This window comes from Hemiscyllium ocellatum, chromosome X (genome assembly GCF_020745735.1).
Source record: "Hemiscyllium ocellatum isolate sHemOce1 chromosome X, sHemOce1.pat.X.cur, whole genome shotgun sequence".
NCBI classification, from domain to species: Eukaryota; Metazoa; Chordata; class Chondrichthyes; order Orectolobiformes; family Hemiscylliidae; genus Hemiscyllium; species Hemiscyllium ocellatum.
The window spans coordinates 16372103-16388257 of record NC_083453.1 but is presented as its reverse complement, the minus strand read 5'-3'; the positions used below and the strand labels follow the sequence as shown (position 1 = coordinate 16388257).

The following is a 16155-nucleotide window of genomic DNA, read 5'->3' as shown; positions in this document are numbered from 1 at the left end:
TCACTCACTTTTAGCTTCAGGCAATTACAAAATTATTTGCCAATAAGTTTGGCTCAGGATCTCAAAAATTCATAATCCACATAATTTACAATCATTAACTTGTGCAATCTTGACGTTATGACAACTGTATGACAACCACACTGACTCTCTCAAGTTGTAAAAAATATACATTTAGCTGTTTTACTTTCAGTGCTGTGGTGTTTATTTCAACACTTTTTAGTTTTCAAATGCTACTGAGATTGTTGCTGAAACTGCTTCAGAGGAGGTATTGACCCTAACCATTTCAAGCAGTGGATAATAATGATGCATGCAGGAGGAAATTCATGCAGGTGTTCCTGCAGTTTTCTCAGTTGATCTATGTATACTAATTCAACTCCTTCAAAGTTTTGGGGTCTAGTTTATAGTATTACACTCCCTGCCCCCGCAAATCAATCACCCCAACATCAATGTAAAAACTGCTTCCTGTTTGTATGGTTCCATAGGTAAGTCTACTGTCAAGTGTGGTATTGACCAGGTCAATTATTCCTCTGTGCTCTTAGCGAATTGTAACACAGCATTTCCCCTCTGAACTGTCGGTAGGGAAATTGGCTCTTTGGGTGAGTTGCTGCATACTTGCCAGCTCTGGAACCACAAGGAGAGCAGGTGAAAATTAGTGAGAAAGTTTTTTATGTCTTTAAATTTTTTAGATGCCGATTTTTCTCTTGTCTGACCATTGATATCATAAGACAAAACTGCAGAAAACCATAAGATATTTTCTAAAAAGGAAATTACAGGCTATTGATATTAATCCTACCTCTTGAATGAGATCTTTTCCCTCCAAGGGCATATTATCACCTTTTAACAAGTCCATATCAAAATATTTGAATTGCAGTTTCCCTTCATGCTGCTGCCAAGATTCCTGATGAAAATGTTCCTTCAGATGCGTATGATTGGATAAATAGGATTTTGTTTTTTTTCTCCTCCAGCACATTCCAGTTGATGGATTTTAACTGTATTTCCTAAGTGCAGTGCAGCCTTAAAGGCAGAAGGTTGATTGCCACCTCTAAGTTCTCAACAAATCAATGACAAAACAGCAGGAAAAGACCCTCCTGTGTCCAATTTTGATATTAATGACCTAATCCATAGTGACCTAGTCAAGTTGGTTCCTGTTCAGTAAATAACCCGCTTCCCACAAATTGATTTCATCTCTCAGGAGTATTCAATGGGCTTCTTCAGTTTGTGATGAAGATATTTACAGCTTTAACATGTATTGTGCTGCTGGTGGAATGTTATGACCATGCTGAGTGAGAAATCATGTTTTCCGTTCTATGGTTTTGGTGACATGAGGATACTACGTCTTCTTTTCATTAGGTTTATTTACTTAGGTAACCTTCTTTTCATTAAGTATATTGCTTTATTCTGTCATTTTCTATCCCTTTTCTTTGCTGAAGGTACCATCTCATCTTGGTAACCCTTAAGTACATCTCTTAAGTAGGTGGTCTTGATGTACAAGTCCAATCCAGTGAGTATTTCTCCAGTTATTTCACCTTGATGGGCAGCATAGCCTCACCAAATCCACACACAAGCACTTTTCAAAAGGGCCACTGAAAAGCGATCAGGAATGGGGAATTCTAGATAATTACTTTCCCCACTGCAGAGCCCTAGGGTACTGAGCCAATATATCCCGTTTCATTTAAAGATTCTTTTAATTATTTTAATTTCATTGTCACAGAGCTGGAGAACTTTATTTGGTAAGTAAGTTCAGGATGTTTAATCCCTATTCTTTTTATCTTTCAGATAATTCATTGGCCACTAAAACAGGTGGCTGTTTCCCTTCTAAAGCCATGGTAACACTGGAAAATGGACAAACCCGAGCTGTGTCAGAGCTGAATCCTGGGGACTGGGTCTTAACAGTGAATGCACTTGGCCAGGTGGTCCCCAGTCAAGTCCTTCTCTTTCTTGACAAAGAAGAAGAACTGAGAATCTCTTTTACTGTGCTGGAGACTGAAGATCCCAGACAGCGGCTGGAACTCACAGCAGCACACCTCATCTTTGTTTCTGATAATAATACTGACAGAATGGAGAACTTTAGACCGACATTTGCTAGTCAAGTACGTACGGGTCAGTTCGTCCTTGTGAGAGAGATTGCCTCAGGCCAGTTGCGTTCATCTAGGATTAAAGCTATCTATGTGGAAGAGGACACTGGTGCCTATGCACCACTGACATCTCATGGCACACTGTTAGTGAATAATGTACTGGCATCTTGTTATGCAATGATAGAGAAGCACCACTGGGCACACCTGGCATTTGCACCTCTCAGACTCTTTCACTCATTGACTTCTTTGTTACCAGTTCTCCATCCTCGGTATGACAATGCCACACAGGAGAGTGGCATCCATTGGTACTCCAGGTTTCTCTACAGTTTAGGTGAAAAGGTTCTAGACAGGGAAATGTTTCACTCTTTATGAAGAGTTGCAGGAGCAGGCCAACATTGCCTGATGAAGATGCAACCTCTGTGTATCTGAGATGCACCAGGTCTACCTGCATAAGTACCTGCATGGTCTTCTGCTTTAAGCAGCATTGTGGACTTCTAATTCTGTACAAGGGAACTCCACTCCCAGGGATAGAATTTATTTTGTGTGTCAGTAAATATACATTCAGAATATATTTTTCTACGTCACATATATAACTTTTAATTGTCCCACTGAATGTATATACTTTAAATATGTTGCGTGGTTAACGTAATCATGGTCAAAAACAAGTCAGTTTGGGGAATTATTATAAAGTTTATTTTTATATTTCTGAATTGTAATATAATTTTTTGGGATAAAGTCAATATTAATAGAATTATGTTGCAGTATTTCTAATAGTAATGATGAAAGTATGGAATAATGTTTTGTTAATTTAATTTTCTTTGTTTTTATGGAACTAATGTCTGTCTGATCCCTTTGAAATTTGTATCTCTCCAGCCACTTTAACATGAGTTGGGTCAAGTGGTATTGCTCTCACTTCTGTCTCCTTGCTGCTTTCCGTTTTGTGTGTCTTTTATAATATCTAATCTGTCTCTGTCTGTCTGTCTGTCCATCCTTGTGCTCTCCCTTTTATACTCACTTGTTTCCATGTTTAATTTTCTTTAGGTCTGTTCACCCATGTTATATATTTGTTTTTTGATTCATATTCTGCATGATTTCCTCTGTAGCTCCATGTCATTATCTTTAAACAAATGCAGAAAAATGACAGGTGTAGTCACTTTTTAACCTATCTCACTTGTATTGAATTTTTGTTCCGTAAATCTCTCTTGTGTGTTATGTAAGGAATTTAATATTCAATTGTTTTAATCTGAATCAACTTCAATTAACCTGCAGATTGCACTATAACCTAGCTGTGAACTGGTCCATACATACTTTAGATTATCTTATGCATGTGGTGTTGTAAACCTCAAGGCAGGAGTGGAGCAGGAAATCTGACTTTATCAGCCTGATCAGAACCTATTTATATTGCAGTTAGTTAAAAATCAACATGAGGAGTTGGGTGCTTTTACAAGGACTCATGCTGAAATAAATGTGCTTCGTTTTTTATTTAATAGCTGTAATTATGGAACAAATCTTTCAATATTGTGTATTTTTATTTCACTGTTTCCCCACATCCCTCTCTTACATTGTGCTTCTCTCTCTCTCTCTCCTAAGGTTTATAGCTGTTTGCTGATGCTTTTAACTGAGTTTGTACGTGCTTTACTGCATTTTTACACCTGTGGAATCAGACTGACCTCCTGGCACACACCTGCACCTTGACTGTGCTGTTTAGATAGGGCACTGATTTTCTTGGAAAACATTAACCAACTACTTGCTGCTGGCAAACAGCATACTGTTTCTGTGCAGAGAGCAGCCCGCCACTCCCAATGCTGCCAGCTGCAAACTTACCACTTATCAATAAAATGCAATCACTCCAGTTAATAAGTAACCCAAACTTCACATTTCCTTTTGTTGGAATCCTTGTATCTTTCCAATGGGTTTGTTTGCATACTGCTGTCTTTATTTATACGCTGCCTCATCTCCAAAGAGGCCCTTTGTGCCTCCCCATTACATTTTATTGTGCATACAAGACGAAGACCACAGTTGATGCACCATTACGTATTCCATTTCTCACTGTTCTTTCAGTTTAACTCTATTACCATTTCGGATGGATCAAAACAAGGATCAACTTGCACTGCTGGGACAATGGTAGCACTATGTAAGGATAGTGAATAGTGGAGATAGAGATTGTGCAATTTGTTTGCTTATCTTTGGAAGAGTTGGGAAGAAATTCTACAAAACACTTTTGTCTAATGATCAAATAAATTCAGTAGAGGTACATATAGATGATTAATAGAATATATATCTGGTCTGTGAGGTCAAGATCTTGGTCTGTGATTTCTTGTATTTTCCATTCCCTCTCTTTTCTTTTGAAGCCATATGTACATGTTGGGGTAATGTTTCCAAGATTGTTTCTCATCCTTAAATAGCTTAACTACTATTCATAGTGAGCCTAGACAATGAAGGGAGTGTGATGGAATACTTTCCACTTGCCAGGATAAGTCCAGCTCCAACAAAATCCACAAAGCTTGAGCCCATCCAGGACAAAGCCGCCTACTTGACTGACATTCCATCCGTAAGCATCCATTCCTTCCAGCACCGATGGTCAGGAGCAGATACATTACAGAAATTTGCTGAAGTTCCTCAGGCAGCACTTTCCGAACCCATGACCACTTCCAACTAGAAGGGCTGCAGATTCATGGGAACACTGCCACCTGCAAATTCCCCTTCAAACCACTAACCATCCTGACTTGGAAGTGTATCCCCATTTGTTCAGTGTTGTTCAGGGTCAAAATTCTAGAATTCACTTCCTAATGATATTGTAGGTTTACATGGATTGCGACAGTTTAAGAAGGCAGCTCATCACTACCATCTCGGGGTAACTGGGGAGGGTGACGCCATTGTCCCACGATTACATTATTTTTAAAAAATTCCTCGAGTCTGTTCTGCCATTTACTTAATATTGCTGATCTGTACCTTAATTTAACCAATTGGTTTCGGTTCCAACTTGGTTTGACATTCTGCTTAGTGTAAATATCCTGTGATCCACTGTACCGTTCTTTCTGCCACCCTGCTGGAAATCAGTGGACTCAGTTGCAGTGTTCAAGGCTAGGTCCTTAAAGCTCTATTCCACTTTATGTTCCAAAAACTACTACAACAATTACAATTTAAAGAGCACAACAAGGGATGCAATTACTTTGTCATAATTCAGCATTGAGAATTAAAAATAATTCTGACCACTCATTTCTTTCTGTTGCTACCCTCTTGCTTCACAATCAATTAGCTCACTTTTCATTCGGACAGTAGAAGCATTTTCACACTTCGTGATAACTGCAAATCAAGGCCATCTGCTTCACATCCTATGGTGAATAAAGTGGTTATTCTATCTGACTTCCCAGCAAAACTTTAGTTATGCTTGGCAAGGTAAGGAAGGTCATTGTGAGGAATTAGACAATTGACCAAGTACTGTCTGGATAGTTGTAGGATACTCTGGCTACAATGCAGAATTGTCTCCCACAGTATGCCTCAGCCTCAGCCTCTGCCTCTGCAGTTCATCCTGATGTTATAGGGTCATAGAGATGTACAGCGCGGAAACAGACCCTTTGGTCCAACATGTCCATGCCGACCAGATATCCCATCCCAGTATAGTCCCACCTGCCAGCACCTGGACTATATCCCTCCAAACCCTTCCTATTCACATACCCATCCAGATGTCTTTTAAATGTTGCAATTGTACCAGCCTCCACCACTTCCTCTGGCAGCCCATTCCACACATGCACCATCCTCTGCGTGAAAACATTGCCCATTAGATCTCTTTTATGTCTTTTCCCTCTCACCCGAAACCTATTCGCTCTAGTTCTGGACTCCCTGACCCCAGGGAAAAGACTTTGTCTATTTATCCTATCCATGTCCCTCATGATTTTATAAACCTCTATAAGGTGACCCATCAGCCTCCAACACTCCAGGGAAAACAGACTCCGCCTATTCAACCTCTCCCTATAGCTCAAATCCTCCAACCTTGGCATCATCCTTGTAAATCTTTTCTGAACCTTTTCAAGTTTCACAACATCCTTCCAATAGGAAGAAGACCAGAATTGCACGCACTATTCCAAAAATGGCTGAACCAAGGTCCTGATGTCTTCAGGGTTAGTGAAGCAGAACAAAATTAGCCAGGATTTCCCTCTATTTATATCTAAGCCTTCTATCCCCTACCTCCTCCCTATCCCACTATCTATTCCCTGAGCTTTTTTGTGTTAATTCATAGGATGTGGGCATCACTGCTGAACAAACATTTATTGCGCACTAAGGATGGGCAATAGATGCTGATCCAGTCAGCAATGCTCACATCCCATGAATGAGTAAAATAAAACTCATGCCCCTCAAACTGACCATGCCAACCTGTGGTTCTCTACCCACCCACAACAGCCTTTCATACTCTTCATGGGGCAACTTTTTCACGCAGAGGGTGGTACATGTATGGAATGAGGTGCCAGAGGAAGTGGTGGAGGCTGGTACAATTGCAAAAGGCATTTGGATGGGTATATGAATAGGAAGGGTTTGGAGGGATATGGGCCGGGTGCTGGCAGGTGGGACTAGATTGGATTGGGATATATGGTCAGCATGGACGGGTGGGACCAAAAGGTCTGTTTCCATGCTGGACATCACTATGACTCTGGTATTTCCATGCCCATTCACCCAGTTTATACCTGGTACAGAACTAATGAACCCTATGGTAACAATGGGATGTGTAGAAAGGCGTTTTTTTTTAAAAAAACAGTAATTCAGTCATAACTGTCTTTTAAATTACCAAAGCCCTATAAAAGTTTAAATAATCCAGACCATTAAAGTATTAATAGCAGAAAATACTGCACTTGGTATGACTTTATCTTGTACAAATAAACATTATGCAATTGGCAAGACATATCTAACAGAAACAGCTGTTAATCAAACTGGGGTGCAGTTGTTCCAACAGAATAATTGATGTCTGCACTTTCAACCACACCCCATTATGCATTCTTGGGGCCAGATGAGGGTTGCCAGCGGGAACCATCAGTGTTGGATGAGTCCCATTCTGCAGAAAAAGCCCAGCAGGTCTCTGGAATTGGCCTCCCAGTGGCAGGCCAGGGAGCTGGCAAAACTTCCTTTACTTATCACCACCCCTTTTCCCCAGAGCCGCTCTGTCATCATGCTATAATTGTGGACACAGGCCACCCTATGGAGGGCACCCCCTTCTATAATGGCAGTTGTTTAGCCATAAATGATTTAAAAAATTTCTTGCATCTTCAGATGGTACCTCCATCACGCTCTGCTTGCCACAGAATGCTCAACTTCTCCTCGAGGGACTACCGACTGAAGAATTCTGCTGGCCTTCCCATTGGCCCCAGCTTGTTGAATGTCCTGCCCACCTCCCTGATTGGATGCTGTTCCTGGAGGCAGGCTTTTAATTTGTTGTCGCCAATCAGATTACATAGGCAGGTGGCCACACACAACCAAGGGTTTGGGATCTGCGTTTAGTCCTGACCTCAGAAAATCTTTGAGGCATTAATTTTTTTGCCAACAAATACTTCTACACTGGAACAATCTGATCTGACTTACAGACACTTTGGTGAAAGACCTTTTGTGAACTTGGCAACACACTGACCTGGTTGGAGTGCACTGATTTTAGATCCTTATCTCATTTGTAAGCAGTACAAAATTGGATTCAGACCACCCAACAGTCTATTTTATCAGCAACTTGAAATTTCTATTGCAAAATCTGATAAATTTCTCAGAACCAGCAGAGCTGATACCTGAACTATAAACCAAGCAAATTTAGATAAATCCAAATATGCACAACACAGATTTCTTGCATGTATTTAAATACCTTAGATTTACATTAGATCATTGCACAAATTTAAAAGAACAGTCTGACAATTGGAAGGACTATATTTACATCTAATCCTATCAAAGCGTGCTGTCAAATAATCTATACACACTTTCCTCAACTTCCTAAGTATAAGTGTTGCCTTCCAGTGTATGTCTCAGTCACAGGCACTTGAGTTTTATCACAGTTATCAGCCCCATTCCTTCCATCCTGGTTACAAGTTCTCCAATTGATGTCGAAAAAGAGCGCCATTCCTTTCAGCCTTCAAATAAACCATCATATCCTCCCATATACGTCTAGTTTATTTTTATACTTGAATGTTAAAATGTCTAGTAATAGGTTAATTAGTCAGTACAATATTGTCTTTCTCATCTTTTAAAATAAATTATTTTCCCCATGCTTATCAAAAGTCAACAGAACAAGTAATTGGAAACTACAAGAACAGATTATGGTATCATTAAGATGACTGATAATCATTGAAATCCATCATCGTTCATACAAGAAATCCCAAGAAATACATAACATTAGAAGACATCAATACTGATCTGATGGGAGACATACATAAATAACTTGATTGTAAACAGACAACTCAATCAAAGCTCTGCAGAAAAGAAGCTTGTCCACCAAATAGCCAAAACTGAAATTCAAATACCTGTCATTTGAAGAACAAATGGTGGATAAAGAAGGCTGAGGAAATTCAATTTCTCGCTGATCCAATACAACTGAAGAGATCCATGGATCCTCAACATCAGTTAGATTTAAGGATGACAAAACTATCCTTAAAGACAGTATCAGCAACTACTGGAAAGAACACTTTGTCGAATCACTCAGTCAGATGTCCACCGTGGACATACACTTGCTGGAGCACCTTCGACAACAAACATCTGGAAATGAGCCAGGCAATGATCTGATGCTCAATGATGTAATAATTGTTGCCAACAAGATGAAAAATAGCAAAGCTTCTGATCCTGATGATATCCCTGCTCAAGTACTGGCACATGTAAGAGGCATACTGATCTCTCTGATACGTGCCATATTTGTGAAGCTCTGACAGGATGAACAAATTCCAACTAGAGATGCCATGATGATCACAATCTTCACAAAAGGAGACAGATCAAACTATAGCGACTGCTTAAGTAAGTCATTGCTCTCAACTATTGGGGAAAATTCAAGCTAGGTTATTTCTTATTGCCACCCACCAATTGTGTGTTTCCTCCAGAGTCCCAGTGTGACTCCTGACCCACCAAAGGGACAATTGACATGATTTACCAAGCAGACTACCTTCAGGAAAAGTGCAGAGAGCAGACATCCCATTTCATACATGGCTTTCTTCAATTTGACAAAAGCTTTTGACTTCCTAAATCAACCCACCCTCTGAAAGGTGCTATTACAATATGGATGCCCAACTAAGTTCACAAACATCATCCTTCTCTGAAATGACAGTACGTAAATAACAGCACTGTACAATGACTCCACTATAGGCTCCTTCCCTGTCAAAACAAACAGAGGTCAAAAAGTGATTAATCTTTTCATCAACATTATTCTCAATCTTTCTACCAGCAGTGTAACTTACTACTGATAGGTTCTCCCTGAGTGTGGTAAAAACTTAGCGCACTGATGGTAAACCTTCAGTCTCAACTGACTGATGGCCACACCCCAGACAATGAACACTTCTGCAATTAACCTACAGTATGCTGATGATGCATAAATTAGTGCTCATTCTGAAGAAGGACCATATCAGACAACTGACGCATTCACTGAGTCTATAAGAATACGAGACTTGCCTTAAATCAAAGTTCTGTACCAACTCACATTGAATGTATATATCCAATATACTGAATTGCAATTTGTGGTGATGTGTTGGAAAATAGCCCTCATTTCCATATCTTGAAGTTATTTATTCCAAAAAGCCAACATTGCATTTGGTGATATACGTCTTCACCAATATGCTAGCTCAGTTTGTGCTAAATTACAGACTCTGGTTTTTAAGAATTGTGATACACGATCAAACACTAAACTCAAAACTCAACTGGGCAAGGGTTCTCCCACCCTCTTCCACCCCTTAAGAAACTCCTCCCCACTTTTCTATGGTGTTGAAGCTTAGACAACTTACAAACACCACATCGAGGTCCTAGAATAGCATCATTAATGTTGTCTAATCTTGTGAATCAAGTGGGAGGACAATAGAACAAACATAAGCACAATTCAAGTCACAGACGTGCTGAGTAGAGACACCATGCTAATCTCACATCAGTTGATGGAAGGGACATGTCATCTGGATACACAATTTATGACAGTCCAAATAAGTGCTCTACTTAGAGCTATGCCACAAGACTCACTCACACAGGGACCAAAGAAAGCTATTCAAAGACAATCTCAAAGCCTTCATGAAGGTCTCCTTGATTAACATGAACACACAGGAAGTAGATGTCCAAATGCAACCAAAATGGGAATTCTTCATCGAAAATGGTGTTGAAATCCATCCACTGAAAAAGAACACGGAGAGAGACAAAAAGAGAGGAAAGCTGCTCAAGACAATAATCTGCCACTACCTCTATCAGCTAACAACCATGTCCTCACTGACCTACTGAATCAACCCACTATGGGAATGTTTGTAAAGCTATGATATCACCCAAAGTTAATACTAATATCTCACTCCCACCCAGCCATCTATTGGGAAGAAGGACTGCTGATAAAGATAGATAAAGGTGCAATTTAGATTTTCTAGTGTAGTGATTGTAACAAGGTCAGGCAGCTGGACATCACTGAATATCAATTCCCTGATTCGGGCTGTTAATCTGGTCCAATCAGAGAGCCCTAGCAGACAGAGATAAGCAGGAGGGTCAGTGTAAAGGACTTTCCTGAAGAAGAAAAAAAATAAGCAGGAGGGTAGCCAGAAGGCGGGTAGCCATCCTCAGCGCTGTCACCCCGGGCAGGTACCGGGGTGGGCTGCCCCAGAGGTGGTCGAAAGGTGCTGAGGATGGTTAGTGAAGCCAGAAGGTGGGTAGGCCATCCTGACCGCTGTCACCCTGGGTGGGTACCGGGGCGGGCTGTCCTAGAGGTGGTCGAAAAGTGTGTGAGGGCGGACCGAGAACTGGAAGGGGCACAGGGTGGACCGAGAACCGGAAGGTGGGTAGGGGCAGGCTGCCTTAGAGTGGTCGGAAGGTGGGAAGGGTGGGGGCTTGCTGGGTCTGTATTGTCTGCACTTTTGTATGTAACCGTATTGTCTAATGTACAAATGTCATTGTTGATGTCTTTTTATATTTTGTGAAACTGGGATTTGAGGTTTGTCCTCCTGTCCCTGCAAACTGTTTGAACATGTAGGGTTTGGGGCCTGGCTTTGCTGCTCCTCTCCCTTGTGAAATTGCTGTCTCTTGTATGCAGCTGTAAATGTAACTTTGTTGTAAACTGGTTTTGTAATTTGGTTAATAAAATTATAAACAGGAGATTCAGAGTCTCTTCAGTTTAGGGGACTGACTCTGTACTGGCTGGTGTTAAAAAAAAATAAGCAGGAGGGTCAGTGTAAAGGACTTTGCAGAAGAAGAAAAAAAATAAGCAGGAGGGTCAGTGTAAAGGACTTTGCAGAAGAAGAAAAAAAATAAGCAGGAGGGTAGCCAAAAGGCGGGTAGCCGCCCTCAGCGCTGTCACCCCGGGCAGGTACCGGGGTGGGCTGCCCCAGAGGTGGTCGAAAGGTGCTGAGGATGGTTAGTGAAGCCAGAAGGTGGGTAGGCCGTCCTGACCGCTGTCACCCCGGGCGGGTACCGGGGTGGGCTGTGCTAGAGGTGGTCGAAAGGTGTGTCAGGGTGGACCGAGAACTGGAAGGGGCATGGGGTGGACCGAGAAGCGGAAGATGGGTAGGGGCAGGCTGCCTTAGAGTGGTCGAAAGGTGGGAGGGGCGGGGGCTTGCTGGGTCTGTATTGTCTGCACTTTTGAATGTAACAGGATTGTCTAATGTACAAATGTCATTGTTGATGTCTCTTCATATTTTTATATGTGAAGCTGGGATTTGAGGTTTGTCCTCGTGTCCCTGTAAACTGTTTGAACGGTGGGGTTTGGGGCCTGGCTTTGCTGCTCCTCTCCCTTGTAAAATTGCTGTCTCTTGTACGCAGCTGTAAATGTAACTGTTTGTTGTAAACTGTTTTTGTAATTTGTTTAATAAAATAAAAAAAGCAAGCAGGAGGGTCAGTGTAAAGGACTTGCCAGAAGAAGAAAAAAAAAGAAAATAAAATAAGCAGGAGGGTAGCCAGAAGGCGGGTAGCCGTCCTCAGCGCTGTCACCCTGGGCAGGTACCAGGGCGGGCTGCCCCAGAGGTGGGTCGAAAGGTGCTGAGGGTGGTTAGTGAAGCCGGAAGGTGGGTAGGCCGTCCTGACCGCTGTCACCCCGGGTGGGTACCGGGGCGGGCTGTCCTAGAGGTGGTCAAAAGGTGTGTCAGGGTGGACCGAGAGCCAGAAGCAGGGTAGGGGCGGGTTGCCTTAGAGTGGTTGGAAGGTGGGAGGGACGGGGGCTTGCTGGGTCTGTATTGTTTGCACTCTTTTATGTAACTGGATTGTCTTATGTACAAATGTCATTGTTGATGTCTCTTCATATTTTAATGTGAAACTGGGATTTGAGGTTTGTCCTCATGTCCTTGTAAACTGTTTGAACGGTGGGGTTTGGGGCCTGGCTTTGCTGCTCCTCTCCCTTGTAAAATTGCTGTCTCTTGTATGCAGCTGTAAATGTCACTGTTTGTTGTAAACTGTTTTTGTAATTTGTCTACTAAAAGAAAAAAAATAAGCAGGAGGATCCCTCCAACTCTATTTTGATTTAATCCCTGCCCTCCCCTTCACTGTTTGATCACATAGCATTGCCCTTTTGTGTAGAGCACTGCTTGTCACTGGCCACTCGGGTGTTTTCCTATCTTCCTGGTGGTGGAAATTGAATAAAGATTTGTACACCTTGTGTCTCTCACTGTGTCTCACACCTGCACACACACAACATGGGTGCTGGGGAAAAAAATAAGCACTACCGCAGTTAGATGGTAGTGTGGGGGTTAATAGATTAGACTTACAGTGTGGAAACAGGCCCTTCGGCCCAACAAGTCCACACCGACCCGCCGAAGCGAAACCCACCCATACCCCTACATTACCCCTTACCTAACACTACGGGCAATTTAGCATGGCCAATTCACCTGACACGCACATCTTTGGACTGTGGGAGGAAACCGGAGCACCCGGAGGAAACCCACGCAGACACGGGGAGAACGTGCAAACTCCACACAGTCAGTCGCCTGAGTCGGGAATTGAACCCGGGTCTTCAGGCGCTGTGAGGCAGCAGTGCTAACCACTGTGCCACCGTGCCGCCCACTGCCACCGTGCCGCCCACTAAAAAGAAAAAAAAAGCAGGAGGGTCAGATGCTCTGTTCGCTCTGAGGGCTGCCTCTGAGGGAGCAAGATCAGTGTCAAGGATTCTCCAAAGGTAGATAAAGGGGAACTTGATGATGGGATACTGTCCTCCGTGGAGTTATTTCATCTAGTCTGGTAAACTCAATTGTCTTTCCAGTTGTTATGAAAATCAATCTCTGAATTACAAAGATTCCTCTAAGTGCCCATTCAAATATAAATCCTCAACTCATTTTACTGTCTCATGTCCAGCTGTACTTTCCAGTATAACACTGAGCCATAAAAATTTAGACAATGTTACATTCAATTCCTCATTCAGTTGTTCTCAGCTAATGGAACAGGAGAGATGTTATGATCAGCTTTAGTGTCCCTATGCTGGGAATGGGGAAACCAACCAGTTTTAGATCTTTTTTTAAGGTTTTTCTCCTGAATCATAGAGTCATAGAGATGTACAGCATGGAAACAGACCTTTTGGTCCAATTCGTCCATGCCGACCAGATATCCCAGCCCAATCTAGTCCCACCTGCCAGTACCTGGACTATATCCCTCCAAACCCTTCCTATTCACATACCCATTCAGATGCCTTTTAAATGTTGCAATTGTACCAGCCTCCACCATTTCCTCTGGCAGCCCATTCTACACACGCACCATCCTCTGTGTGAAAACATTGCCCCTTAGATCTCTTTTATGTCTTTTTCCTCTCACCCTAAACCTATTCCCTCTAGTTCTGGACTCCCCCACCCCAGGGAAAAGACTTTGTCTATTTATCCTATCCATGTCCTTCATGATTTTATAAACCTTTTTAAGGTCACCCCTCAGCCTCCGATGCTCCAGGGAAAACAGCCCCGGCCTATTCAGCCTCTCCCTATCGCTCAAATTCTCCAACCCTGGCAACATCTTTGTAAATCTTTTCTGAAACCCTTTCAAGTTTCACAACATTTTTCCGATAGGAAGGAGACCAGAATTGCATGCAATATTCCAACAGCGGCCTAACCGATGTCCTCCCAACTCCTGTACTCAATACTCTGACCAATAAAGGAAAGCTTACCAAGTGCCTTCTTCACTATCCTATCTCCTGCAACTCCACTTTCATGGAGCCATGAACCTGCATTCCAAGGTCTCTTTGTTCAGCAACACTCCATAAGTGTATAAGTCCTGCTAAGATTTGCTTTCCCAAAATGCAACACCTCACATTTATCTAAATTAAACTCCATCTGCCACTTCTCAGCCCATTGGCCCATTTGGTCAAGATCCCATTGTAATCCAAGGTAATCTTCTTCGCTGTCCACTACACCTCCAATTTTGGTGTCATCAGCAAACTTATTAACTATACTTCTTATGCTCACATCCAAATCATTTATATAAATAATGAAAAGTAGTAGACCCAGCACCGATCCTTGTGGCACTCCACTGGTCACAGGCCTCCAGTCTGAAAAACAGCCCTCCAACACCACCCTGTGTCTTCTACTTTTGAGCCAGTTCTGTATCCAAATGGCGAGTTCTCCCTGTATTCCACGAGATCTAACCTTGCTCACCAGTCTCCCGCGGGAAACCTTGTCGAATGCCTTACTGAAGTCCATATAGATCACATCTACCGATCTGCCCTCATCAATCCTCTTTGTTACTTCTTCAAAAAACTCAAACAAGTTTGTGAGACATGATTTCCCATGCATAAAGCCATGTTGACTATCCCTAATCAATCCTTGCCTTTCCAAATACATGTACATCCTGTCTATCAGGATTCCCTCCAACAACCTGCCCATCACTGACGTCAGGCTCAATGGTCTATAGTTCCCTGGCTTGTACTTACCACCTTTCTTATACAGTGGCACCACGTTTGCCAACCTCCAGTCTTCTGGGACCTCACCTGTGACTATCGATGTTACAAATATCTCAGTAAGAAGCCCAGCAATTACTACCCTAGCTTCCCACAGCGTTCTAGGTTACACCTGATTAGGTCCTGGAGATTTATCCACTTTTATGCATTTCAAGACATCCAGCACTTCCTCCTCTGCAATATGGACATTTTTCAAGATGCCACCATCTATTTCCCTACATTCTATATCTTCCATGTTCTTTTCCACAGTAAATACTGATGCAAAATACTCGTTTAGTATCTGCTCCATCTCCTGCCGCTCCATACAAAGGCCGCCTTGTCGATCTTTGAGGGGCCCTATTCTCTCCCTAATTACCCTTTTGTCCTTAATATATTTGTAAAAACCCTTTGGATTCTCCTTAACTCTACTTGCCAAAGCTATCTCATGTCTCCTTTTTACCCTCCTGATTTCTCTCTTAAGTATACTCCCACTGCTTTCATACTCTTCTAAGGATTCACTCGATCTATCCTGTCTATACCCGACGTACGCTTCCTTCTTTTTCTTAACCAAACTCTCAATTTCTTTAGTCACCCAGCATTCCCTACACCTACCAGCCTTTCTTTTCACCATAACAGGAACATACTGTGTCTGGACTCTCGGTATCTCATTTCTGAAGACTTCCCATTTTCCAGCCATCCCTTTACCTGCGAACATCTGCGTCCAATCAGCTTTTGAAACTTCTTGCCTAATACAGTCAAAATTGTCCTTTCTCAATTTAGAACTTCAACTTTTAGATCCTGTCTATCCTTTTCCATCACTATTTTAAAACTAATAGAATTATGGTCGCTGACCCCAAATTGCTCCCGCACTGACACTTTAGTCACCTGCCCTGCCTTATTTTCCATGAGTAGGTCAAGTTTTGCACCTTCTCTAGTAGGTACATTCACATATTGAATCAGAAAATTGTCTTGTACACACTTAACAAATTCCTCTCCATCTAAACTCTTAACACTATGGCAGCCCCAATCTAGGTTTGGAAAGTTAAA

At 42.2% G+C, this 16155-nt stretch overlaps 1 protein-coding gene across 1 annotated transcript in view; it reads left to right on the top strand.

Moving 5' to 3' along the window:
- Positions 1–2771, top strand: part of LOC132805711 (sonic hedgehog protein-like) — a 104702-nt gene extending 101931 nt beyond the window's left edge. The window contains exon 3 of the mRNA XM_060820919.1: positions 1777–2771. Coding sequence (XP_060676902.1) covers positions 1777–2447 — 671 coding nt within the window. The 3' untranslated portion in view covers positions 2448–2771. The remainder of the gene's footprint in view (positions 1–1776) is intronic.
- The last annotated feature ends 13384 nt before the right edge of the window (positions 2772–16155 follow it).